The sequence below is a fragment of the Gopherus evgoodei genome, unplaced genomic scaffold, assembly GCF_007399415.2.
Source record: "Gopherus evgoodei ecotype Sinaloan lineage unplaced genomic scaffold, rGopEvg1_v1.p scaffold_80_arrow_ctg1, whole genome shotgun sequence".
NCBI classification, from domain to species: Eukaryota; Metazoa; Chordata; order Testudines; family Testudinidae; genus Gopherus; species Gopherus evgoodei.
The window spans coordinates 287,422-312,335 of record NW_022060101.1 but is presented as its reverse complement, the minus strand read 5'-3'; the positions used below and the strand labels follow the sequence as shown (position 1 = coordinate 312,335).

General features: G+C 63.4%; 3 protein-coding genes across 4 annotated transcripts; 1 reads left to right on the top strand and 2 right to left on the bottom strand.

Moving 5' to 3' along the window:
- Window positions 1-951: 951 nt before the first annotated feature.
- RPS18 (ribosomal protein S18) lies at window positions 952-4,354 on the bottom strand. The gene is made up of 6 exons (XM_030547995.1): window positions 4,248-4,354; window positions 3,476-3,574; window positions 2,674-2,760; window positions 2,213-2,314; window positions 1,419-1,510; window positions 952-1,063 (listed from the first exon to the last, which is right to left on the bottom strand). Exons 1-6 carry the CDS (start codon window positions 4,248-4,250, stop codon window positions 988-990), a joined length of 459 nt encoding a protein of 152 aa, XP_030403855.1. The 5' UTR covers window positions 4,251-4,354; the 3' UTR covers window positions 952-987.
- Window positions 4,355-4,687: 333 nt separating this feature from the next.
- VPS52 (VPS52 subunit of GARP complex) lies at window positions 4,688-16,723 on the top strand. 2 transcript variants are annotated; one of them, XM_030547993.1, is made up of 20 exons: window positions 4,688-4,817; window positions 6,411-6,495; window positions 6,722-6,774; window positions 6,860-6,935; window positions 7,235-7,302; window positions 7,508-7,683; window positions 8,066-8,216; window positions 8,427-8,527; window positions 9,489-9,621; window positions 9,912-9,969; window positions 10,173-10,306; window positions 10,579-10,734; window positions 10,935-11,053; window positions 11,819-11,942; window positions 12,225-12,320; window positions 12,575-12,682; window positions 13,281-13,346; window positions 14,448-14,559; window positions 14,798-14,916; window positions 16,160-16,723. In XM_030547993.1, the coding sequence occupies exons 1-20, from the start codon at window positions 4,692-4,694 to the stop codon at window positions 16,304-16,306; spliced, it is 2,208 nt and encodes a 735-aa protein (XP_030403853.1). In that variant the 5' UTR covers window positions 4,688-4,691; the 3' UTR covers window positions 16,307-16,723. The 2 variants fall into 2 exon arrangements, with proteins under 2 accessions (XP_030403853.1, XP_030403854.1); XM_030547994.1 differs by lacking the exon at window positions 4,688-4,817 and adding an exon at window positions 5,222-5,336.
- Window positions 16,724-17,942: 1,219 nt separating this feature from the next.
- On the bottom strand, window positions 17,943-23,954 carry RING1 (ring finger protein 1). Its single transcript, XM_030548032.1, has 7 exons — window positions 23,857-23,954; window positions 22,665-22,768; window positions 22,259-22,419; window positions 20,102-20,317; window positions 19,409-19,714; window positions 18,861-19,029; window positions 17,943-18,367 (listed from the first exon to the last, which is right to left on the bottom strand). The coding sequence occupies exons 2-7, from the start codon at window positions 22,740-22,742 to the stop codon at window positions 18,266-18,268; spliced, it is 1,032 nt and encodes a 343-aa protein (XP_030403892.1). The 5' UTR covers window positions 22,743-22,768; window positions 23,857-23,954; the 3' UTR covers window positions 17,943-18,265.
- Between the last annotated feature and the right edge of the window lie 960 nt (window positions 23,955-24,914).

The window sequence follows — 24,914 nt, the reverse complement described above, 5'->3', positions numbered from 1 at the left end:
GGAGTCACTCTGTTTGGATTCACAGAGCTTGTGTCTGTGTATCTCTCCAGGAGCACCTGGAGGGGGGAAGGGAAAAAGGATTATTTCCCTTTGTTGTGAGACTCAAGGGATTTGGGTCTTGGGGTCCCCAGGGAAGGTTTTTCAGGGGGACCAGAGTGCCCCAAAACACTCTAATTTTTTGGGTGGTGGCAGCAAGTACCAGGTCCAAGCTGGTAACTAAGCTTGGAGGTTTTCATGCTAACCCCCATATTTTGGACGCTAAGGTCCAAATTTGGGACTAAGGTTATGATAGACCCCCACAACTTTTTCAGAGCCTCCTCTTCCCAGACAGTCCCCCATGGCCTCTGCTGTTGTTTCTGACTGTCTGCAGAGATTTAGCTTCATTAAAACACTTTCTCTGGGGGCCAGCTTACCAAGCACCATGGCTCCTGCTAAATCAGTGAACAGCCATATTCATTATTTCCCACTCCCCTAATTTGAATGCAGAGACCCACCACCCATTGGTAATGTGCAGCTGCCTGATGCGGGCATGAGAGCTGGTTATGCAGGGATCCCTCACGGGGCACAGCTGTAGGTGGGGCAAGGTACAGGGTCTGAAGAACTGCATACAGGCCATGAAGAAGCCTCCTGTATCCCACCCCCAATTGGGGGTAGTGCAGGATGCAGAATGCAACCCCACACTCCTGCCCCAACACCACTAGGGCCTGCACTGACCACCCTTTCCCAGTTCATGGGGGAAAGAGCCCCCAGAGACCCAGCCCCACACCAACCCCCTCCAGAATCTTTGGGGCCCAGGCCAAAATGATGCTGGCCCGGCTGGGCCCTGTGCCCAGGTTTACTCCTCCCCATTGCCCTCCCCCTAAGGCGATGACAACCCCCTAATCTCTCCCTGTTGGGGGTCAATCCCTAGTCACAAAGATCGCCCTCCCCCACACAGTAAGGAGGCAGCTCTGAGAACAGCACTTTATTGCAGACACAGGGCAGACACTACTTCTTCTTGGAGACACCAACGGTTCTGCCCCGGCGCCCGGTCGTCTTGGTGTGCTGGCCCCGCACGCGCAGCCTGGGGGAGAGAGGGGAGTGAGATGGGACCAGACCCTGGGTCGCCCTGCTGCTGCTCCCAGGTTCCAGACCTGCCCCCCCTACCCCCCAAAATTCTGAATCCACCCCTCAGCCAACTCCTATGGCCCTACACCCCCGGTTCTGCTTTGTCCCATAATCCCCTGCTACACCCACATGCAAAGGCTCTGCGCCCAATTCCCCCTCCCCTTATCCAGCCCAATGACCCCCTTTATCTTCAGCTACCCATCCCCACTGCACAGCAAAGGATGAAGGGGACCCCCAACCATCTCCCAGGGAGTAGGAAAAGGCCCCCCCATTCACCCTTCCCACCCCCACAGCTCTCGCTCCTCTTGTACCCCCAGAAGTGGCGCAGGCCCCGATGCGCCCGGATTTTCTTTAGCCGCTCCAGGTCCTCACGCAGTTTGTTGTCCAGCCCATTGGCCAGAACCTGAGGAGACAGACATGGTGGGGGGCGGGGGGGAAGGGGAGAAGGAGACGGTCAGGCACAGCTGGACTGCCTCAGAGACCCCCAGCCAAGCTTCCTTCTGCAGTAGGGACCAGCGCTAGGTGGGGCAGAGCTCCACAGGAGCAGCTGTGGGACAATCTGCCCCACCTCAAGGATCTTCCTGATCTGTGATTGTCAGAGATCATCTCAGGCCCTGCAACGTGAGGTTTGATATCCTTGCCCATTGTCAGTATGAACTGGTCCACCCCTGGATAGTCTGTGAGTCACAGAAATGCCCAATCCCTCTGTGAATCCTGTGGCAGTGAGTTCCACAGGCTAAGTAGAGGGCACGTATGAAAAAGTCTTTCCTTGTAGCAGGTTTGAACTTATCCCCTTTCAATTCCATAGCATCTCCCCTCATCCTCACAGCAGGAGTCATGGAGCCAGAAGCCACCGATTCGCCCCTCCTGAGCGCTGAGGGCATGCATGCTAGGACAGGATTCCTGCTAACTCTGCAGTGACAGCCAATGGGCTGGTGCCCCCACAATACACTGGGGTGACAAAGCCCTCTGCTGCCTACGGGACCCCAGAGCAGCCCCTGCAGTGAGGGGAGGAACAGGCCCAGTCCCACACTGCTCTGAACATCAGAGCCCCCCGCCCCCCCAAAACACACACCAAGCAATGGGCTCCACACCCCGCTCTCACCTGGCTGTATTTGCCGTCTTTGACGTCCTTCTGCCTGTTGAGGAACCAGTCGGGGATCTTGTACTGTCGGGGGTTCTGCATGATAGTGATGACACGCTCCACCTGTGGGGGGCACAGAGATGGGATTAGGCAGGGGGTCCCCTCACTCCAGAGGGATCTCCCTCCTTCATCTCAGACATCGCTCCCCCCCGCACCCCGAGACATTCCCAATCTCTTGATCACAACCTCCACCTAGATACCCCAAGAAATTCACCCCCACCCAACACCCCTCAGCTGGCTCCCAGATACACCCCAAGCCTCAGCTCCCTTCACCGCACAGCCCCTCACCCAGGTTCCCAAGTGAGAGCCATACCACCTTCATCTCAGAGACTCCAGCTTTCTTTAGACCCCCACCCCATCTGAGAGAAGGGCCACCCCTCATGGTCCCAGAGAGACCACCTCCGCCCTCCCCCCTTGCCCACCTCATCCTCTGTCAGCTCCCCAGCCCTCTTGGTCAGGTCAATGTCCGCCTTCCTCAGCACCACATGGGCATAGCGGCGACCCACACCCTGGAAGGGGGAAGAAACATTAATAAAGCCCCAGGGCAGGGACTCAGTTCCCTCCACCCCATACTGTTCCCGGGGAAGCTCAGTCTCTGATGCTGAAAGCAAGACCCTCCACACGCCAGGACAGAAGAATCTGCTTCAAGAGACACCTAGGGTATAGCCCAGCTTTACCACACCCCATACATGCCTCCATATACACCTCCACCCTTGCCCATGAAACACAGACAGACCACGGGATCGAACCTGGGACCTCTGCAGCTCTACTGCATGAGGTAAAAGCCACCTAGCCATTAGCCCGGATTGTTAATCTGTCTCTGAGTGATGTCAGTGCTACTAAATGCGACAGACACTACACCCGGAGGTGTTTGGGTTACACCTGCACCCTGCTCAGCGAGACCTTGTGACAGGGAGTTCCCCTGACTAACTGCATGGCGTGAGAACCTTTGGGAGCCCGACCCCTTTCTCCATCCCATCTCAGCTGTGCAGCACCTCTCCTTCCGCCGGCCTGCCCGCTCCGCCACACAGGGTCAGCCCTGACCCCCAAGTCTTAGATGGCTCCCCCAGAAAAACCTCATCTCCCCAGGGAGGGCGCCCCATGGATGCACACAGAGGCACTGGGATGTTTTTGCTGTTCTCGCTCTGGTACAGCATTCCCAGGGCTGACAGCAGGGATACCCAGCCATGCCCCACCGGGGGGGATACCCCACACCCCCCTCACCTTGATGGCGGTGATAGCAAAGGCGATTTTCCGTCGCCCATCTATGTTGGTGTTGAGCACTCGCAGGATGTGTTGGAATTTCTCAGGGATCACAAGAGACTGTGGAAAAAGGAGCAGGGTGTGTGTGTCAGCACAGAACTGTCCCCCATCAATGCCCCCTTCTGAAGCCCCCCCCGCTGGGGACACACTCCCCACAAGGCAGGAGTCAGCCTCTCCCCTCCCCTCCCGGATGCAGCAGCCCCCAGACTGGGTTGTTATACATAGCAGCAGGCGTCCCCTCACTCTGCCAGCCTTGCCTCCAGTGCCAGTCCCCTGGAGCCCCAACTCCTGCCTAGCAGCCAGCCCCCTCCTCCCCCCTCCCCTCCCCAGCCAGCACGTCCCAGCCTCCCCCCCCCGCCCCAGGGCCAGTTCCCCTGTAACCCACACGGGGGGACCGCCCCGCTTCTACCCTTCCCAGGGAGCGCGCGCGGGCCCCGCTGCCCCCTGCTGCGGGACGGATGGACCCCGATTCCCCCACTCCACCCCCCTCCCGGCCTGATCGCAGCTCCCCCCCCCGGCCCCTTCCTGCCCCCTGCGGCGGGACGGATGGACCCCGATTCCCCACTCCACCCCCCCGGCCCCTTCCTGCCCCCTGTCGGCTCCCCGCGGAGCCCCCGGCGGGAAATGGGGGGCGCCCCAGGAAGCCCCGGCTCCGCCCTCTGGGACAAGCCCCCGTCAGCCCCGCTGCCCCTTTCCCCGGGGCGGATGAACCCAGATTCCCCGCAGCTCTCACCATGGCGCCTACTCCGCGCTCTAGTCTCGCCCCGTCCGGAAGAGAGAGAGGAAGTGACGCAATGCCTCTTATAGAAACCCCCCCTACAGGCAGATAACTTTCCGGTCAGGGCAGTTCACCTTCCGGCAGAGCCGACAAACTTCCGGTTCTCCCCGTAGTCTTTCCGGTCATCCTCCCGCAGAGTTCCACTAGGGACACGGAAACCGGGTTGGGCACCAATATGTGAGGTCCGGGTATGAAACCTGCCCCATGACAGAAGGTTCCTATGGGATTAAATCCCCCCTTATTTGATAGGGACTGACCCCCTTCGACTCGGGGGACATGTTCATACCAGTCACCCGCTCCCGTTCCCGAAAGGAGGGGCTTTTTGCCTCATTTCCAGTAGATCCCAGCCTTCTCGGTGCATCATGGGAGTTGTAGTTTTTTAAAGGCACGCGACCGGAAATGAGCCCTTGGAGGCCCGGATGTGGTGGGAGCGAAAGAAGGAGCGGGGCAGGGGTGATGGCGGCGCTGAGGCGCGATGAGGAGCTGGGGCTGCGGGTGACTGAGATGGAAGAAGAGGAGAACATGGTGAGGGGCCCCCAGCCCAACTTCCGGTCCCCAGGCACCCCGCTTCCGGTCCCTTCAAAATAGGCCCGTAGTGGGGAACCGCCCCCTGGTGTCCAAATTGGTCCCCACTTGTCATTTACCCCCTATCCCCAGCGTGCTGTGGGGCGGTTCTGGGTTTGGGCAGGATTTGCATGTGACCACGTTAAATGTTGTGTGAAGTGTGGGAGCCTGAAAGGCCAGCGACCTTTGACCTCTGACCCCAACATGACCCCATCCCACTCTGTCACCCCCATGCCTGTTCATGTGACCCCATATCCTTGTGACCCCTGACCCCACCCTGAACCTCCTGCCCCCTCTGGTCCCCCGACCTCTGCCCCTCCCCTGCTCTGTTCCCTCTCTCTGTGCCCCCCTGCCCCCCTAGGGGCCCCACCTTGCCCCTCCCGTCCGGACCCAGTGGCGTCTGTCCTGTGTCTCAGCCGGTGCATGGCGTTTTCCCATCCATGTGTGGAATTAATTTTGGTTTTTGCCCCAGTGTGGAAGGTGACATGTGACACATCCCCTTCATATTGGTGCACATAACAAAATTCATGTGGTGGGGGTGGGGCCAAGGGGTTCGGAGTGTAGAAGGGGCTCAGGGCTGAGGCAGAGGGTTAGGATGTGGGGGAATGAGGGCTCTGGCTGTGGTATGGGGCCGGGGATGAGGGGCTCAGGGCTGAGGCAGAGGTTTGGGGTGTGGAGGGGGTTAGGGCTCTGGCTGGGGGTGTGGGCTGTGGTGTGGAGCTGGGGATGAGGGTTTTGGAGTGCAGGCTGCCCCAGGGCTACAGTGGGGAGAGAGGACTCCCCCCAGCTCTCTCTCTCTAAGCAGCAGCACCTGGGCTGGTGGGGGAGAGGCACCCCTCCCCACCATGGCAGCTCTGGGGTTGGGGCTGCAGGATAGGTGCCCCGACCCCAGCAGGACTGGGCTGTGGCAGAGTTGAGGCCAGAGGAGGGACACCCCGGCCGCAGTAGATCCTCGGGTGGGTTCCCTGAGAGCCGGCACGGCGCTAAATAGGCTGCTGTGTGGCCGCACAGCTTACAAGGAACTGAGGTGCTGACTCTCACCAGTGCTATGTATCCTCGGTCTCCATGTGTTAACCATGATCTTTCACTCCCTGCGATGCCCTGTCCACCCTCCCATAACCTCAGATTCTCCTATCCCCATCCATCCACCCTTGCTACATATCCCCTGAATCCACTCTCAGCTGTCATCTTTGACCCCACAGTGTCCCCCATGACCCTGGGACCTCCTGTTTCATGGGTGATAGAACCCCACTGGCCTCTTTTTGTGCCCCACAGCTTCCAACTCCTATTCCATGTCCCTGTAGTCTTTGATCTCTGCAGTGAGCCCTATGGTCTGTGCTCCCTCCTTGACCCCCACTTGTCCCTCTGTTCCTAGCCCACCCCCCCGGTAACCCTGAGCTCTGTTCCCTGAACCTTTATGGCCCTTAAACCCCCCAGCCTCCAGCCTGCCTAGCCTGGTCTCTGGGTGTACCTCCAAGACCCCTTCCACAGAGCCTACTGGAGCTCATTGCTCCCCCACAGCCCCCCCGTAACAGCTTGATCTGCACTCCCTAGGGCCGTGGAGAGGAGCAGTCGCTGCAGCTGAACTTGGGGGACCTGGACCTCACCTCAGATGAGTTCATCCTGGATGAAGTGGACAGTAAGGGGGGCTTACCCCTGCACAGCAACCAGTGGGGGGCAGATAGTGATCTGGGAAAGTGGGGGAAGGCCGTGAGGTGGGGGAGGCCAGGAGTAGTTTGGGTGCATGTAGGGAGGTGGGGGAGCACTGTGGCATGGGGGGAATGCAGGGAGGTGGGGGGGTACTGTGGGGAGGTGGGTTTGGGGGTCCACTGTTATGGGAACTGACCCAGTCTCCCCTACCCTAGTTCACATCCAAGCCAACCTGGAGGACTCCCTGGTTCAGGAGGCGCTGAAGACAGTAAGTTGCCCCCCTCCTCCCTCTCCTGGGGCAGGGGCCCAGCTGAGCCCCCCCTCGCTCCCAGGTGACTCCCCTCTCTCCCCAGGGTGTCGATCTGCGGCAGTACTCCAAGCAGGTGGAACTGGAACTGCAGCACATTGAGCACGCCTCCATCAGCGACTGTATCCTGCCTCCTGGAGTCCCCCTGCAGCCCACACAATGTGGGAGGGGGCAGATGGGGGGAGGTCTCAGTGTCGGGGGAGGTCCTTGCACTCTGGCTGTACTGCTTCATACCCTGGGGCAGAGGTTCCCAACGCGGTGCCCTCAGGCGCCATGGCAAAGGGGGTGTCAAGGGGCAAACCCCTCCCCAGGAGAAAGAGGAAAGTGGCCCCTCCCCAGGACCTCTCACAAGCATTCCCCCCACTGCTTGGCTGGCTGGGTCCCCCATGCCCGTTTCCTTAGCTGCTTGTCTGCCCTGCAGACATCAAGGAGAGCAAGAACATCACCTCCCTGCACAACCAGATCACCGCCTGTGACGCCATCCTGGAGGTGAGCCTTTGAACCCTGTGGGACCCCCACCCCTCCAGTGCCCCACCCTTAAGTCACTGCCTGGGTTACCATTCTGAAGGTGAGACCTGGAACCCCATAGCCCCCCCAACCTCCTGATGCCCCCAAACTCTCCACAGCCCCACCCCCCGCTCCCCAGAGCACTGTCTGCAGTTCATGTCTCTGACTGGTCTGCCCTCCCACCCAGCGCATGGAGCAGATGCTGAGCTCCTTCCAGTGTGACCTGAGCAGCATCAGCTGCGAGATCCAGACGCTGCAGGAGCAGTCGGTGGCCATGAACCTGCGGCTCAAGAACCGCCAGGCCGTGCGTAGCCAGCTCAGCCAGCTGGTGGACGAGCTCGTGGTGCCAGCTGCCATGATCAGGTGGGGAGCTGGGTTGGGGGCCAGCCACCGTGGTCAGGTCGGGGACTGAGCTGGGGGCCGTCTGCCATGATCAGGTGGGGGACTGGGCTAAGGGCTGGCTGCCAGGCAGGGGGATGGGAGGTGTGGGGAGGGCACCATGGGGGGACAGGCTGGGGGCTGGCTGCCATGTTTGGGGGAGGGGGGGTTGAGCTGAGGGCCTGCTACCAGGCAGTGGGGTGGGAGGTGTGGGGAAGGCACTGTGCGTGGACAGGCTGCAGGGAGATGAGGCTGTAGGCGTTGGTGGGTAGGGGAGTTTGGGGTGCTGGCCACCACCTCTGGGCTGGATGCGCAGGCTGTGAGGTGTGACCCTGGGACGCCTTTGTCCCTACCCCCGCGCCTCCAGCACTATCCTGGAGGCCCCAGTGACTGAGCAGGACTTCCTGGAGCAGCTGCACGAGCTGAACAACAAGATGAACTATGTGAAGGAGCAGGCCTTCCGCGAGACCATGGCCTGCACTGACGTGCACAACGTGCTGGATCGGCTGAAGGTCAAGGTGAGCCCCTCCCTGGGAGGCCAAACTCGGCCCGTCCCAGGGGATCTCTGCACATGGGGTGGCCCTGCTGGTCACATGGGTGTTGTGGGATGGAGGTGCAGTGGATGTGGAGCTGAGGGAGTGGGGAGGTGCTGGGGGGAAGGGAAGGGTGTCCGCGTGGGCTCAGCCTGCCCTGCGGTCCGTGATCCGCTCCCCCTCGACCCTTTGCAGGCTGTGACCAAGATCCGGGAGTTCGTCCTACAGAAAATCTATTCGTTCCGCAAACCCATGACCAACTACCAGATCCCCCAGAATGCCCTGCTCAAGTACAGGTCAGTCATGGAGTGGGGGATAAATAAGAATCCCCCAGAATGCCCTGCCCCAGTACAGGTCAGCCATGGGGTGGGGGGTAAATAAGAATCCCCCAGAATGCCCTGCCCCAGTAGAGGTCAGCTATGGGGTGGGGGGTAAATAAGAATCCCCCAGAATGCCCTGCCCCAGTACATGTCAGCTATGGAGTGGAGGTTAATGGGGTTTCCCCAGAATGCCCTGCTCCAGTACAGGTCAGCTATGGGGTGGGGGGTAAATAAGAATCCCTCAGAATGCCCTGCCCCAGTACAGGTCAGCCATGGGGTGGGGGGTAAATTAGAATCCCCCAGAATGCCCTGCCCCAGTACAGGTCAGCTATGGGGTGGAGGGTAAATAAGAATCCCCCAGAATGCCCTGCCCCAGTAGAGTTCAGCTATGGGGTGGGGGGTAAATAAGAATCCCCCAGAATGCCCTGCCCCAGTACAGGTCAGCTATGAGGTGGAGGGTAAATAAGAATCCCCCAGAATGCCCTGCTCCAGTACATGTCAGCTATGGGGTGGAGGTTAATGGGGTTTCCCCAGAATGCCCTGCTCCAGTACATGTCAGCTATGGGGTGGAGGTTAATGGGGTTTCCCCAGAATGCCCTGCTCCAGTACATGTCAGCTATGGGGTGTAGGTTAATGGGGTTTCCCCAGAATGCCCTGCTCCAGTACAGGTCAGCCATGGGGTGGGGGGTAAATAAGAATCCCCCAGAATGCCCTGCCCCAGTACAGGTCAGCTATGGAGTGGAGGTTAATGGGGATTCCCCAGAATGCACTGCTCCAGTACATGTCAGCCATTGGAGTGTGGATGGGAGTGCATGGGGATCTCCCAGAATTCCCTGCTCCACTACAAGTTAGCCAGCCGGCAGCAGGGGCTATGGAGCTCTCCCAGAATGCCCTGCTCCAGTGATGGGCAGTTCCCCAGACTGACGCACCTTGGCAGGTTCTTCTACCAGTTCCTGCTTGGGAACGAGCGGTCGGTGGCACAGGAGCTGCGGGAGCAGTATGTGGAGACCATGAGCAAGATCTACCTGTCCTACTTCAAATCCTACACCGGCCGCCTCATGAAGATCCAGGTGAGGGGAACCTGGGGAGAGTGGGGCAGCCCTTGGGGATGGGGGGGGTGTACAGAGCCTCGTGGGGCAGGCGTGTGGGGGTGGGGATTTCCACACAGTGTGCTCTGATTCCCCACCATGTGAATGACGGGGTGGGGATGGGGGACCCCATGCTAACCTCCCCCCATCTGTCCTGCAGTACTGGGAGGAGGGATTGGGAACCCCACCCTGACCCCTGTCTGTCCATCACTGTTGGGGGGAGGGGCTGGGGACCCCACACTGACCCCCCCATCTGCCTGTCTGTCCTGCAGTACGAGGAGGTGGCGGAGAAGGACGACCTGATGGGAGTGGAGGACACGGCCAAGAAAGATATCCTGGCTCCCTGTGCCTGGACAGCTGCATTCCCAGGCACCTTGTGAGGCAGGGAAAGGGTGTGGGGCTGAGGGTAGGGGGGCTCGCTGGGAAGGCAAGGGGGGGTGGGGCTTGGGGGGGACTGGCTGGGAAGGTGAGGGAAGTGGAGCTGGGGGGGGGGGCAGCATCTCCCCACTCTTTTCCTTGACACCTCCCTGCACGTTTTTTCTCAAAGCCGTCACTGAAGAACCGCAACACGATCTTCACGCTGGGGAACCGGGGCAGCGTGATTGGGGGGGCTGAGCTGGAGGGGCCCATCATTGTGCCCCATGCTGCCCAGAAGAGCGATGTCCGTGTGAGCAAATGCGGGTTTTTGGGGGGGCAGACTGAGGGGCAGAGGAGGAGATGTGGTGGGGACAGGAGGCTTGGCCCAGCTGTGGTGGGAGGGGCAGGAGGCTGTGACCTGTTAGGGCCAGTGGATCAGGGGGGTCACTGGGGAAGCAGGATGGGAGGTGCTGGGTGTGTGTTCCTCCCCACCGGCAGTACCCCTTTGAGTCATGGTTCCCCTGCCAGAGGGGTTGGGGGGGCTGTGTCCCCACCCCCCAGCTAACCCCGCCCCCCCGGCAGTACCCCTTCGAGTCGTTGTTCCGCAGCCAGCACTACGCTCTGCTGGACAACAGCTGCCGAGAGTATCTCTTCCTCTGCGACTTCTTCCTGGTGACGGGGCCCAGCGCCCAGGAGCTCTTCAACGCCGTCATGGGCAAGACGCTGGCCATGTTTCTGGTGAGCCTCGGGGCGGGGGCTCAGCGGGGGGGCAGGCCAGGGGAGATGGGCAAGATGCTGGCCATATTTCTGTTGAGCCTGGGGGAGGGGGGCTCGGCGGGAGGGGGCAGGCCAGTGGGGAGATGCTGGGATGTTGCTGTGGGGAGGGGACAGCTGTTGTGGGCTCTTGGCCCCTTTGACCCTGTGTCTGTGCCCCCTAGAAACACATGGATGCGTACGTGTGCGACTGCTATGACAGCATCGCCATATTCCTCTGCATCCACATTGTCCTGCGCTTCCGAGCCATCATGGCCAAGCGCAACGTCCCCGCCATCGACAAGTGAGTGTGGTACCTCCCCCTGCTCTGCTGCTGGGCCCCAGACCCCCCCCCCGGCGCTGGGAGAGCCCCGGGGTCCTGGCTCCCAGCCCCCTGCTCTGACCCACTGCCAGCCCGGCGCTGGGAGAGCCCCCCCGAGTCCTGCCTCCCAGTCCCCTGGTCTGACCGCTGGGCCCCACTCCTCAGCTGGCGCTGGGAGAGTCCCCCGGAGTGTCGGCTCCCAGCCCTCTGCTCAGCCGCTGGGCCCCACTGCCTGCACAGCACTGGGAGAGACCCGGAGTCCTGGCTCCCAGCCCCCTGGTCTGACTGCTGGGCCCCACTCCTCACCTGGTGCTGGGAGAGCCCCCTGGAGTCCTGGCTCCCAGCCCCCTGCTCTGACCCACTGCCTGTGTGGTGCTGGGAGAGCCTCCAAAAGTCCTGGCTCCCAGTCCCCTGGTCTGACCGCTGGGCCCCACTCCTCACCTGGTGCTGGGAGAGCCCCCTGGAGTCCTGGCTCCCAGCTCCCTGCTCTGACCCACTGCCTGTGTGGTGCTGGGAGAGCCGTGGAGTCCTGGCTCCCAGCTCCCTGCTCTGACCCACTGCCTGTGTGGTGCTGGGAGCCTCCAAAAGTCCTGGCTCCCAGCCCCCTGGTCTGACCGCTGGGCCCCGCTCCTCAGCTGACTCTGGGATAGCCCCCAGGAATCCTGGCTCCCAGCCCCCTGTTCTGCCCTCTGGGCCTCACAGCCCACCCAGAGCCAGGAGAGAACCCAGGCCTCCGGCTCCCCCCAGGTACTGGGACACGCTGCTGGGGATCCTGTGGCCGCGGTTCGAGTACATCCTAGAGCTGAACATCCAGAGCATCCAGAACACGGACCCCCAGAGACTGGGCTTCCTGGACACGCGCCCCCACTATGTAGGGGGGATGGGCATGGGAGGGGGTGGGGGCTCACCTGGGAAGGGTGGATAATGTTGGTGGGAGGGGTTGGGGGTGTGGAGAGTTAGTGGGTGCTCCTATGGGGCAAGGGGGGTGAGGGTTGTCTGGGGCGTGGGGGGGGGGGCTGGCCTAGGGCAGGGTGAGTAGTTTGGGGGGGTTGGGGTGTCAGGGCTGGAGGTCAGGGAACGCCGAGGGAGCAGTGTCTGGGGGTCCCCGGGAACCCGCTGTACCCTCACCCCCCCCCACCCCATGTCCCCCCAGATCACACGGCGCTATGCAGAGTTCTCTTCTGCCATCGTCAGCATCAACCAGACCTTCCCCAACGAGCGAACCCACACGCTGCTGGGGCAGCTGCAGGTATGGGGGGGTAGGGAGACCCAGCACAATGGGGGGTGCCCTTGTGCTGCCAGAGAGCTATGGGTACCACGAGGAGGGAGATACAGCCCAGGGGACCCAGGAGTCCTGCGGCCGGGGGGAGCTGGGGTTGCTCGGACCCATGGGGGTGGGGACACCCAGCCAGGGGACCCAGGAGTCCTGGGGTGGGGGTGGGGCACACCCAGCTCAGGCACAGGGGTGACTGGCTCGGCCCCTCAGCCCTGGCTCTGCCCCAGGTGGAAGTGGAGAACTTCGTGCTGCGGGTGGCGGCTGAGTTCTCGTCGCGCAAGGAGCAGCTCATCTTCCTCATCAACAACTACGACATGATGCTGAGCGTCCTCATGGTAACGGCCCCCAGAGCCAGCCTGTGCCCCGTGCCCTGGGGAGCTGGCACCCTCCAGAGGGGACAGGCCCCGTGTCCCCTCCCTGCCCCCCTGAGCCAGGTAGTCCCTGCCCTGGGGCTGGGTGGGAGCCGGCGCCCCCCAGAGGGGACAGGCCCCGTGTCCCCTCCCTGCCCCCCTGAGCCAGGTAGTCCCTGCCCTGGGGCTGGGTGGGAGCCGGCGCCCCCCAGAGGGGACAGGCCCCGTGTCCCCTCCCTGCCCCCCTGAGCCAGGTAGTCCCTGCCCTGGGGCTGGGTGGGAGCCGGCGCCCCCCAGAGGGGACAGGCCCAGTGTCCCATTCCAACCTCCCCCAGCCTTTTACTCCCCTGCCCTGGGGCCGGCTGACGGCCAGTGCCCCATAGAGGGGAGAGGCCTTGTCTCCCTTTCCCTGCCTCCTGAGCCAGGCAGCCCCCCCCACACCTTGGTGCTGACAGGTCCCCCCCAGCTTGGTGCTTGGGCTGAAGGTCACGCCCCCTGCCCCATTCTCTGCCCCCGCCCCCCCCAGCGTGGCGCTGAGGGCCCTGGGCTGACAAGTCACTCCCTTGCCCCATTCCTTCCCCAGGAGCGGGCGGTGGAGGAGAGCAAGGAGGTGGAGGGCTTCCAGCAGCTGCTTTCAGCCCGGTCCCAGGTGAGTTCCCAAGCGCCGCACAGCTAGGGCCAAAGCGTGGGTGTGGGTCCAGGCAGGGGGCACTGACCTGCGGGGCAGGGCTCTGGAACAGACAGGGGGCGTAGTGGGGGTGGGGGTCTGGAACAGATATGGGGGGGCTGTGCAGTAGGGGCAGGGCTCTGGAACAGACGGGGCGCAGTGGGGGTGGGGGTCTGGAACAGATATGGGGGGGTGCAGTGGGGCAGGGCTCTGGAACAGACAGGGGGCACAGTGAGGGGTGGGGGTCTGGAACAGATATGGGGAGTGTGCAGTAGGGGCAGGGCTCTGGAACAGACGGGGGCACAGTGGGGGGTGGGGGTCTGGAACAGATATGGGGGGGTGCAGTAGGGGCAGGGCTCTGGAACAGACGGGGGCACAGTGGGGGTGGGGGTCTGGAACAGATATGGGGAGTGTGCAGTAGGGGCAGGGCTCTGGAACAGACGGGGGCACAGTGGGGGGTGGGGGTCTGGAACAGATATGGGGGGTGTGCAGTAGGGGCAGGGCTCTGGAACAGACGGGGTGCAGTGCGGGGTGGGGGTCTGGAACAGATATGGGGGGGTTTGCAGTAGGGGCAGGGCTCTGGAACAGACGGGGTGCAGTGCGGGGTGGGGGTCTGGAACAGATATGGGGGGGTTTGCAGTAGGGGCGGGGCTCTGGAACAGACAGGGGGCAGGGTGGGGATCTGGAACAGATGGGAGGGCGCAGTGAGGAATCAGCTGAGCCCAAGCTCCATCCTGGGGTCACGATTGTCCCTTCTGGCCTTGGAACTGAAGAATGTGTCACGTGGCCCTTTTTTGGGATGTGTGGAGGGGGAGTGGGGAAAGGGGTCTGACCACCTGGTGCCACCACAAGGACCCCCCCACATGGGATCTCCGCACCCAGCAGGAAGCTTCTTGGGTGCCCTGATCCAGGCCTGGGACCTAGGGGTAGGAAATGGGGTGGGGGGGATGCTGTGCTGGGGGGGGCAGTGCTGGGGGTGGGAGTTGGGGGAGGATGGGGGGACAAGGCCGGTGCTGGGATGAGGGTGGGAGTGGGGTAAGGATGGGCGGGCAGGACCGGTGCTGACTCTCCCCTCCCCCCCAGGAGTTCATCGAGGAGATCCTGTTGCCCCCGTTCGGGGGGATGATTGCTTTCGTCAAGGAGTCGGAGTCACTCATTGAGAAGGGGCAGCTCGACCGGCTGCGTGGGGAGGAGGGTGAGACACGGGGACCTCCCTGGCCCCCACACGAGGAGGGTGACAAACAGGGATCCCGTTCCTACCCCCTTGTCTCCACCGCTCCACTGGCTACACCAGCAGGGGAGCTGCAAGGGTCCCTCGGCCGGCGGCTGAGCCTGTCCCCGGTGCTGGGTTCTCTATAAAAGGGTTCCCCAGATAAGGGGAGGTTCTAGGCTCTGTCCCGTCCCCCCAGTGGCACTGACCCATCTCTCCCCAGCCCGGGTGACCCAGCTGGTGCGCGGATTCTCCACCACGTGGAAGGCCTCGGTGGAATCGCTGAGCCAGGATGTCATGAGATCCTTCAGCAACTTCAAAAACGGGACCAGCATCATTCAGGTGAGACAGGCAGCGAATCACGGAGCTGGGAGGCTGGCAGGGACCCTCAGAGGCCACCGAGTCCAGCCCCCTGTGCTGAGGCCGGGCCAAGTAAACTCAGCCCAGCCCAGCCCCTGTGGGAGCTTGTTCAACCTGGCCTGAAAATCCTCCAGGGACGGGGATTCCTGGATGTGGGGCCTGGTCCAGGGCCTCAGCCTCAGCCTCCCACCCCAGCGCCTGGTCCGGGGCCTCAGCCTCCTGACCCGGCGCCTGGTCCGGGGCTTCGCTGCCTGGGGAGTTAGAAAACGTTTCCTCATCTTCAGCCGGACTCACCCCTTGCTCCATGTCCTGCCTGCTGGGGCCACGGGGAGCAAGCGACCCCTGTCCTCTCTAGAACAGCCCGGGACTGAGCTGAAGGCTGCTCTCAGCCCCCCCCAGGACTAACCGAGCCAGGCGGTTTTAACCTGTCCTCACAGGTCAGGGTCCCTAACCCTTTGTCACTTGTGTTCTCTGGACTCTCCACTTGTCCCCAGCGGGGCCCAGGGCTGGACACACTCCGGGACCGTTACCTCCTGCGTCTTACACACGCCACCCCTGTTAGCACTGCCCAGCATGACACCAGCCTTTCACCAGCTGCAGCACAGGGCTGGTTCCCACTCGCTGCGTGAGGCACCAAAACCCCCAGTGTGGCTCAGCAGCCCCCCAGACAGCTAGGCCCGAGGCTGGAGCTGTCTGTTCTCCTGCCTCAGGGACCTACTTTGCACTTTACTGAATTCAGACCAGTTCTCCGAGGTGTCCGGCTTGTTTAGAATTCTAACCCTGCCCTCCACCATGCAGCAAGCCCCCCGCCGCCCCTGGTGTCAGCTGCAGATTGGTAAGCAGCATCTCCGCTCCGTTCTCTAAGCCATTAGTAAAACTATTGACTAGTACAGGAGCCAGGGCCGACCCCAGCAGGACCCCCCTAGATACGCCCTCCCAGTCTGACAAGCTCCCCCTTACAGACATTTCATGTAGCCCCCCGGACCCCTGGCAGGGACAGGCGTGAAGGGGGCTGGGATGTTACCCTGCAGCTGCTCCCCGAGTGAGGGGCTAAGGACGTGGCCCAGCAGCTGTAATGTACGGGGGAGGGGGTCGGCCTGAGAGCTAGCCCCCACCAGGTGGTGGGGACTGGAGCACAGGGAGTGCCGAGGTCTGGGCGGAGGCGGCACTGCCCGGGGGGGACGGACTGAGGGCCTCTGACTCCACCCCTCTCTCCCCCCTGCAGGGGGTGCTGACCCAGCTGATTCAGTACTATCACCGCTTCCACAAGGTGCTGGCGCAGCCGCCCCTGCGCGCCCTGCCGGCCCGCGCCGAGCTCATCAACATCCACCACCTCATGGTGGAGCTGAAGAAACACAAGCCCAACTTCTAGGAGAGGGGAAGCTGCGGCCCCCAACCCTGCCTCAGGCCTGGGGGGGGGATCAGCACAGCCCCCTCCCCTGTGTGGGCACGGGGTCTGTGCCCCCTCTCGCCAGTGTACTGTGGGGAGTGGAAAATCCTTGTCCCACTCTTCCCTTCTCCCCCTGCTGCTGTAACCCACTGTGACTAGTCCAACCCCAGCGCTCGCCACCGACTTGTGGGGCCCCTATGGTTGGGGGGGCAGCTCCAGGCTGCAGCAGGGACCCGTCCCCCTCATGTCAGCACCCCTTTCTGCCCTGCGGTGGCTCCCCACAAAGGAGGGGGAAGGTGAGGGACCTGCAGGTGGGTGTCAGGAGGCTCTTCCCTCCCCTCCAGGTGGCTTGTGTGTGTATCTGGCTTTGTATAGTGACAATAAACTCCTTGCTACTCACCAGCTTGTCTGGGACCCCTGGCATGGGGAGTAGGGGAACAGCAGGGAAGACCCCACACACCCTGCCCTAGCACAGAGAGGGGAGATGGGGTGGGAATCAGGGCCTGCGTCTGGTACCCGGCTCAGACACGTGCTCCGGCGGCCTGAACTCCCCCAGCTCAGACCAGTGTGTCCAGTTCACCCAGTACCTCCCCTCCCTAACATGAGGGGGAGCCAGGACTCCTGGGTTCTCTCCCAGCTCTGGAAGGGGAGTGGGGGCTGCTGGGTCGGGGCTGCTGGGTCAGAGCAGCAGGAGCTGGGAGCCAGGACTCATAGACTCAAGGACTGGAAGGGACCTCGAGAGGTCATCGAGTCCAGTCCCCTGCCCTCATGGCAGGACCAAATATTGTCTAGACCATCCCTAATAGACATTTATCTAACCTACTCTTAAATATCTCCAGCGATGGAGATTCCACAACTTCCTTAGGCAATCTATTCCAGTGTTTAACTACCCTGACAGTTAGGAACTTTTTCCTAATGTCCAACCTAAATCTCCCTTGCTGCAGTTTAAGCCCATTGCTTCTTGTTCTATCATTAGAGGCTAAGGTGAACAAATTTTCTCCCTCCTCCTGATGACACCCTTTTAGATACCTGAAAACTGCTATCATGTCCCCTCTCAGTCTTCTCTTTTCCAAACTAAACAAACCCAATTCCTTCAGCCTTCCTTCATAGGTCATGTTCTCAAGACCTTTCATCATTCTTGTTGCTCTTCTCTGGACCCTCTCCAATTTCTCCACATCTTTCTTGAAATGCGGTGCCCAGAACTGGACACAATACTCCAGTTGAGGCCTAACCAGCGCAGAGTAAAGCGGAAGAATGACTTCTCGTGTCTTGTTTACAACACACCTGTTAATGCATCCCAGAATCACGTTTGCTTTTTTTGCAACAGTATCACACTGTTGACTCATATTTAGCTTGTGGTCCACTATGACCCCTAGATCTTTCTGCCATACTCCTTCCTAGACAGTCTCTTCCCATTCCCATTCCTGGGTTCTCTCCCCAGCTCTGGGAGGGGACTGGGGGCTGGTGGGTCAGAGCAGCGGGAGCTGGGAGCCAGGACTCCTGGGTTCTCTCCCGGCTCTGGGAGGGGAGTGGGGGCTGCTGGGTCAGAGCAGTTCTGTGAAGATAGGGCCCAGGCTCCTCCACTTTGCCCCCAAACCTCAAGAGACTCAGACGCTGATGCTTCAAAGACCCAAATTGCTTAATGAGCCACAAACAGCAGAACCACTTTGAAAAGCCCCAAACGAATCCCACCCCCAGCATGAGGGGAAGCAGCAGGCGGCCCCCTGTGCAGAGGGGACAAAGCAGAACCTAGGGTGCCCCTACACAGCCCCTTAGGGGCAGGCATCTGTCCTGGGAGCAGCACCCCGTCCCTGGGGGGATGTTTCCAGCTTTGTGGGGGCCCTGCCGGCTCCAGCGGCTGTACACGAGGGTGCAGCAGCAAGGCAATCGCCGGGCTGAGTTCCATGGGGGGACGGGTCAGTCCTGGTCAGAGGGGCCCCCCTACTTCTGCTCCTTGGTGGGGGCGTAGTACAGCTCCAGCGGCTTGGTGACCTTCCAGAACTTCTCATTCACCAGCTCCAGGGTGAGGGAGCCGTTCAGGGTCTGCAGGGAGATGGGGTTAGTGTGGTGGGGGGAGCGCCCCCTGCTGCCCACAGCCCCCACCCCCCTACTGTGGCAATGGGGCCATCCCTGGCTGCCAGGGGAGAGCGTCCATGCTGACCCCTGACCCCCACAGTCCCTGCCCCATAGTGCTGCAATGGGGCCATCCCTGGCTGCCAGAGGAGAGCGCCCCCTGCTGACCCCGACCCCCCCAGTCCCTGCCCCATAGTGCTGCAATGGGACCCATCTCTGACTTCAGGGGAGAGTACGCCCTGCTGACCCCTGACCCCCATACTCTCCACCCCATAGTGCTGCATTGGGGCCATCCCTGACTGCAAGGGGGAGTGCCCCCTGCTGACCCCCACACTCCCCGCTCCATAGTGCTGCAAAGGGGCCATCCCTGACTGCAGGGGAGAGTGCCCCCTGCTTACCCCTGCCTCACAGCACAGACCCCTAGCACTGCCCTAGGGCCAGCACTGCCTCCCAGCCCCCATACCGTGAAGGGCCCCCCGGAGGTGGTGATGTAGATTGTGTACTGCTTCTCGCTCACGTCCTCCAGGCCGGGGGCCTCGGGACCAGGGGCCGGCGCCTCCTCCAGCGCGATGCGCAGGGCCAGGTACTTGGAGAGGTGGTCCACCGTGGCGTTAGCTGTCGTCTTCACGTACCTGCCGGGCGTGGGGCAGAGTGAGGGGGATTGCCAGGCCCGGGGGGAAGTATGGGTGCTGGGAGGGGGGTATGAGTGCCGGGACAGAGGAGCAGGTCACTTTGGAGGCTGCACTTCAGAGAGGTGCAATGGGGTGGGAGCGGGCGGAGCTCTAGGGGGCACGTGTGACAATGGGGTGCTGGACTCTTGGGGTCCCCAGGCTGTCCCCTCTGCTGCAGCTGGCTCGGTGGGATCGTAGAATGGAGGGGTCCCTGGAGGCTGCTCTCCCCTGGTCTGAGAGAACTCCCACTTCCCCCAGCACAGGGAGCAGCCTGGGTTCTCGGAGGGGGACACTGGGACTCGGGGGGTCGTGGAATGGAGGGGCCCCCAGCTGCTCTCACCTGGTCTGGGAGTATTCCCCTTTCTCCACCAGCACGGGGTGGGGGCGGAAGACGAGTTCGATCTCGCTGCTGCCCGGCTCAGCGCCCGGCTCGGGGGTCCCGCAGCCCCCTCCGTCGTGAGAGGTCTCAGGGTCGGGCTCGGGCCCTGAGTCGTCGGAGGCGCGTGAGCGCTTGCGGCTGGGGCCGGCCTCGGGGTGGCTGGGGGCCGAGGCGTTGCTCAGGTGGGAGCGGCTGTCGCAGTTGTCCTCCCCCCCGCTGAACGTGGTGTTGTCAGACTCCTGGTGCAGCTTCCGCACCCGCTGCGCCCTGGGGTAGGGGGAGCAGAGGGGCGTTATCTGGGGGAGGCGGAGCGGAGGGAGACCGGCCAGAAGGGGGAAAACATTAGGAAATTCCCAGCAAAACCTGCAGGAAATGCCGAACTGAGCCAATAGACGCAGCTCTCACTTTGGGCCGGACCCCTCAGCCAGCCCCAGCCCCCCAGAGCAGGGAGTTGAAGGCAGAGCTAACGGGTGGGATTTAGGGAGGGTCCTGAGGGACGGGGCGGGGGGCATTGCTATAGCGACACCCTGGTTCCTCTGCACAAAAAAAGGGGCAGTAAAAACCCAGGAAATTCCCTGCCAACAACTGTGTGAAATGCAGCCGTGATCCCAGGGAGCCCCCCCTGCCCCCGGACGCCTCGGTCCTGCCCCCCACCTGTGCATGGCCTGCATGCGGAGCCCCTCCTCGATGCTGCTGCTGAGCGCCTGCTGGTTGTGGAGCCGGCTCAGCTTGGCCAGCACGCGGTCCTGGTGCGCCTCGTACTCGTCCCGGCTCGGGTAGATCTTGGAGATGAGGGCGTCGAAGTTGGGGTCGGGGCGGAGCGAACGCTTGGAGACCAGCTTCTTCCGGCAGGTGGGGCACTCCTTGTTCCTGCACCGAGGGGGGGGTTATTCGGGGCATGGCCCCCCCCGACCTGCTGGGTCCTTCCCTGTCTGCCCCCCACCCGATACACGCCCCAGTAACCCTCCGACCCACCCGGCCCTTCCCTGTTCACCCTCTGCAGCCACCTCCCCCCCAGTAAACCCCCCAGTGATTCCCCCAACCCACCCGGCCCTTCCCCAGCTGCCCCTTGCATCCACCTCCTACCCGATGCGCTGTCCAGCAACCACTCCCGCAGTCACCCTCAACCCAATACACTCCCCAGCGACCCCCCGACCCACCCGGCCACCCCGCACAGCCGCCCCCACCCAATGCGCTGTCCAGCAACCACCCCCGCAGCCACCCTCAACCCAATACACTCCCCAATGACCCCCAACCCACCCAGCCGCCCCCACCCAATGCGCTGTCCAGCAACCACTCCCGCAGCCACCCTCAACCCAATACACTCCCCAGCGACCCCCCGACCCACCCGGCCACCCCGCACAGCCGCCCCCACCCAATGCGCTGTCCAGCAACCACTCCCGCAGCCACCCTCAACCCAATACACTCCCCAATGACCCCCAACCCACCCAGCCGCCCCCACCCAATGCGCTGTCCAGCAACCACCCCCGCAGCCACCCTCAACCCAATACACTCCCCAATGACCCCCAACCCACCCAGCCACCCCGCACAGCCGCCCCCACCCAATGCGCTGTCCAGCAACCACTCCCGCAGCCACCCTCAACCCAATACACCCCAATGACCCCCAACCCACCCAGCCACCCCGCACAGCCGCCCCCACCCAATGCGCTGTCCAGCAACCACCCCCGCAGCCACCCTCAACCCAATACACTCCCCAGCGACCCCCCAACCCACCCAGCCACCCCGCACAGCCGCCCCCACCCAATGCGCTGTCCAGCAACCACCCCCACAGCCACCCTCAACCCAATACACTCCCCAGCGACCCCCCCGACCCACCCGGCCACCCCGCACAGCCGCCCCCACCCAATGCGCTGTCCAGCAACCACTCCCGCAGCCACCCTCAACCCAATACACTCCCCAGCGACCCCCCGACCCACCCGGCCACCCCGCACAGCGCCCCCACCCAATGCGCTGTCCAGCAACCACCCCCACAGCCACCCTCAACCCCATACACTCCCCAATGACCCCCAACCCACCCAGCCACCCCCACCCAATGCGCTGTCCAGCAACCACCCCCACAGCCACCCCCCACCTAATACACTCCCCAGCGACCCCCCAACCCACCCGGCCACCCCACACAGCCGCCCCCACCCAATGCGCTGTCCAGCAACCACTCCCGCAGCCACCCTCAACCCAATACACTCCCCAATGACCCCCAACCCACCCAGCCACCCCCACCCAATGCGCTGTCCAGCAACCACCCCCGCAGCCACCCTCAACCCAATACACTCCCCAGCGACCCCCCGACCCACCCGGCCACCCCGCACAGCCGCCCCCACCCAATGCGCTGTCCAGCAACCACTCCCACAGCCACCCTCAACCCAATACACTCCCCAGCGACCCCCCAACCCACCCGGCCACCCCACACAGCCGCCCCCACCCAATGCGCTGTCCAGCAACCACCCCCACAGCCACCCTCAACCCAATACACTCCCCAATGACCCCCAACCCACCCAGCCACCCCCACCCAATGCGCTGTCCAGCAACCACCCCCGCAGCCACCCTCAACCCAATACACTCCCCAATGACCCCCAACCCACCCAGCCACCCCCACCCAATGCGCTGTCCAGCAACCACCCCCACAGCCACCCCCCAGCAACCCCCCCGGCCATTCCCCAGCCACTCTCACTCAATGCACCCTCCAGCAGCCCCCCACAACTCCAGGCCTTCTCTGACACACTTCCAGGCGGCCCTCATCCCTTCCCCAAGACACCTCCTTCCCTTCCGTCTTCCCCCACTGCCCTCCCATACCCGCTGCGCAGGGCGGTGACGATGCAGTCGGAGCAGAAGCGGTGCAGACACTCCTTGGTGGTCATGGTGTTCTTCAGCATGTCCAGGCAGATGGGGCACATCAGCTCGCTGTGCAGGCTGCGCGGAGACACCGCGATCTCTGTGCTGTCCATGATGGCCTCCTGCCGGGGAGGGGGGGGGTGTCAGAGCCCAGGCACCCACAGACCAGCCCCCCCCTTACAGCCTGGCATCCCCCCAGCCCCACCTCCCACTTTGGTGTTCCCCCACGCATCCCAGCCCTCTGTCCTCATACCCCTACCCTACCAAATCAGACCAATGCGTCCATCCAACCCCTCTCTCCAAGCCTGTTATCCCCACCCCAACCCCAGCCAAGCCCCCGCCCTCGTCCCCCCCTCATGTGCCTCACCTGGGGGGTCCGGTGCAGTTCATACAGACTCAGCTCCCAGGTCTTGCTGGCACTCTGAGCATTGGCCGGGGTCGCCATGGCGGTGGGGGCTGAAGGGAGGGGAGCTGGGGGGGACACAACAGATTAATGGGGAGCAGCCAAAGCTGGGGATACCCAGGAAGCCCCCCACATACACCAAGCTCCCCAGGGTCCCCTGAGACGGAACTGCCCCTCCTCAAGTCACAGGGTTTTCCCCCCAATTCCCAGCTCCCCCTCCAGGGTTTGTCCAGCTAGAGGGTCCCCGCCATTCCCAGCCCCCCCCGAACCTCCTCAGCTGATTCTCAGCCCCCCAGGATCCCCCCAGCTGCAGGGTCCCACCCCCTTCCCAGCCCCCCAGCTGCAGGGCCCCCCCATTCCCAGCCCCCCAGGATACCCCCAGCTGCAGGGTCCCACCCCCTTCCCAGCCCCCCAGGATACCCCCAGCTGCAGAGTCCCACCCCCTTCCCAGCCCCCCAGGATATCCCCAGCTGCAGGGTCCCCCCATTCTCAGCCCCCCAGGATACCCCCAGCTGCAGGGTCCCACCCCCTTCCCAGCCCCCCAGGATACCCCCAGCTGCAGGGTCCCCCCATTCCCAGCCCCCCAGGATACCCCCAGCTGCAGGGTCCCACCCCCTTCCCAGCCCCCCAGGATATCCCCAGCTGCAGGGTCCCACCCCCTTCCCAGCCCCCCAGGATATCCCCAGCTGCAGGGTCCCACCCCCTTCCCAGCCCCCCAGGATACCCCCAGCTGCAGGGTCCCACCCCCTTCCCATCCCTCCAGCTGCATGGCCCCCCCATTTCCAGCCCCCCCAGCTGCAGGGCCCCCCCATTCCCAGCCCCCCAGGGCCCCCCAGCTGCAGGGCCCCCCCATTCCCAGCCCCCCCAGCTGCAGGGCCCCCCCATTCCCAGCCCCCCCAGCTGCAGGGCCCCCCCATTCTCAGCCCTCCAGCTGCAGGGCCCCCCCATTCCCAGCCCTCCCCCAGCTGCAGGGCCCCCCCATTTCCAGCCCCCCCAGCTGCAGGGCCCCCCCATTCCCAGCCCTCCCCCAGCTGCAGGGTCCCCCCATTCCCAGCCCCCCAGGGCCCCCCAGCTGCAGGGCCCCCCCATTCCCAGCCCCCCCAGCTGCAGGGCCCCCCCATTCCCAGCCCCCCCTGCTGCAGGGCCCCCCCCTCACCGGCTCTCCGGGTCCGACACACAAACAAGATTTTCTTTCCTCCTTCACTTTCAGGGGGGCGGGGCCTCCCCTCCACCAGAGACGTCACTTCCTCCCCTTCCTCCCCGTGACGTCATGCACCCCCGCCATCGCCGGTGATGTCACACGCCCCCTCCCGAAGCGTAACGGGGCCGGCGGGGATCCCGGGGAATCCCCCCGAGACAGAGACCCCCCCCGGCCCCCTTACCGCGACCCCCACGGCCCCTCCCCCAGAGACCCCCCCGAGACGGAGACCCCCCCCGGCCCCCTTACTGCGACCCCCACGGCCCCTCCCCCAGAGAGACCCCCACGGCCCCTCCCCCAGAGAGACCCCCAAGCCCCCTTACTGCGACCCCCATGGCCCCTCCCCCAGAGAGACCCCCACGGCCCCTCCCCCAGAGAGACCCCCAAGCCCCCTTACTGCGACCCCCATGGCCCCTCACCCAGAGAGACCCCCACGGCCCCTCCCCCAGAGAGACCCCCAAGCCCCCTTACTGCGACCCCCATGGCCCCTCCCCCAGAGAGACCCCCACGGCCCCTCCCCCAGAGAGACCCCCAAGCCCCCTTACTGCGACCCCCATGGCCCCTCACCCAGAGAGATCCCCCATCCGCCCTTAATAAGCCCCCACGACCTTCTGGAGAGACCCCCTGAGACAGAGACCCCCCAACCCCTCTGGAGAGACCCCCCGACCCCCTTACTGCGACCCCCATGGCCCCACCCCCAGAGAGACCCCCCAAGACACTCTAGAGAGACCCCCCCGAGACAGAGACCCCCCCACGGCCCCTCCCCCAGAGAGATCCTCCATCCGTCCTTAATGAGCCCACATGGGCCCTCCCCCAGAGACCCCCCCAGGCCCCCTTACTGTGACCCCCACAGCCCCTCCCCCAGAGAGACCCCCCCAAGACCCTCTGGAGAGACCCCCCGAGACAGAGACCCCCCAGCCCCCCTTAATGAGCCCCCATGTCTCCTCTCCCAGAGAGACCCCTCGAGACAGGGACCCCCCAACCCCTCTGGAAAGACCCCCCGACCCCTTTACTGT

What these genes read in the sequence shown, in the direction of transcription:
- VPS52 (XM_030547993.1), top strand. Translation starts at nt 4,692, where the DNA reads ATGAGCCCTTGGAGGCCCGGATGTGGTGGGAGCGAAAGAAGGAGCGGG. An exon ending in CATCCTGGATGAAGTGGACA is followed by an intron (nt 6,496 to 6,721) that starts GTAAGGGGGGCT and finishes CCCCTACCCTAG; the next exon opens with TTCACATCCAAGCCAACCTG. An exon ending in TGGACACGCGCCCCCACTAT is followed by an intron (nt 11,943 to 12,224) that starts GTAGGGGGGATG and finishes ATGTCCCCCCAG; the next exon opens with ATCACACGGCGCTATGCAGA.
- RPS18 (XM_030547995.1), bottom strand. An exon ending in GGGAGCTGACAGAGGATGAG is followed by an intron (nt 2,315 to 2,673) that starts GTGGGCAAGGGG and finishes TGCCCCCCACAG; the next exon opens with GTGGAGCGTGTCATCACTAT. An exon ending in AAGACGGCAAATACAGCCAG is followed by an intron (nt 1,511 to 2,212) that starts GTGAGAGCGGGG and finishes CTGTCTCCTCAG; the next exon opens with GTTCTGGCCAATGGGCTGGA.
- RING1 (XM_030548032.1), bottom strand. Translation starts at nt 22,742, where the DNA reads ATGGCGACCCCGGCCAATGCTCAGAGTGCCAGCAAGACCTGGGAGCTG. An exon ending in GTCACCGCCCTGCGCAGCGG is followed by an intron (nt 20,318 to 22,258) that starts GTATGGGAGGGC and finishes CCCTCGGTGCAG; the next exon opens with GAACAAGGAGTGCCCCACCT. An exon ending in CCTCCGGGGGGCCCTTCACG is followed by an intron (nt 18,368 to 18,860) that starts GTATGGGGGCTG and finishes ATCTCCCTGCAG; the next exon opens with ACCCTGAACGGCTCCCTCAC.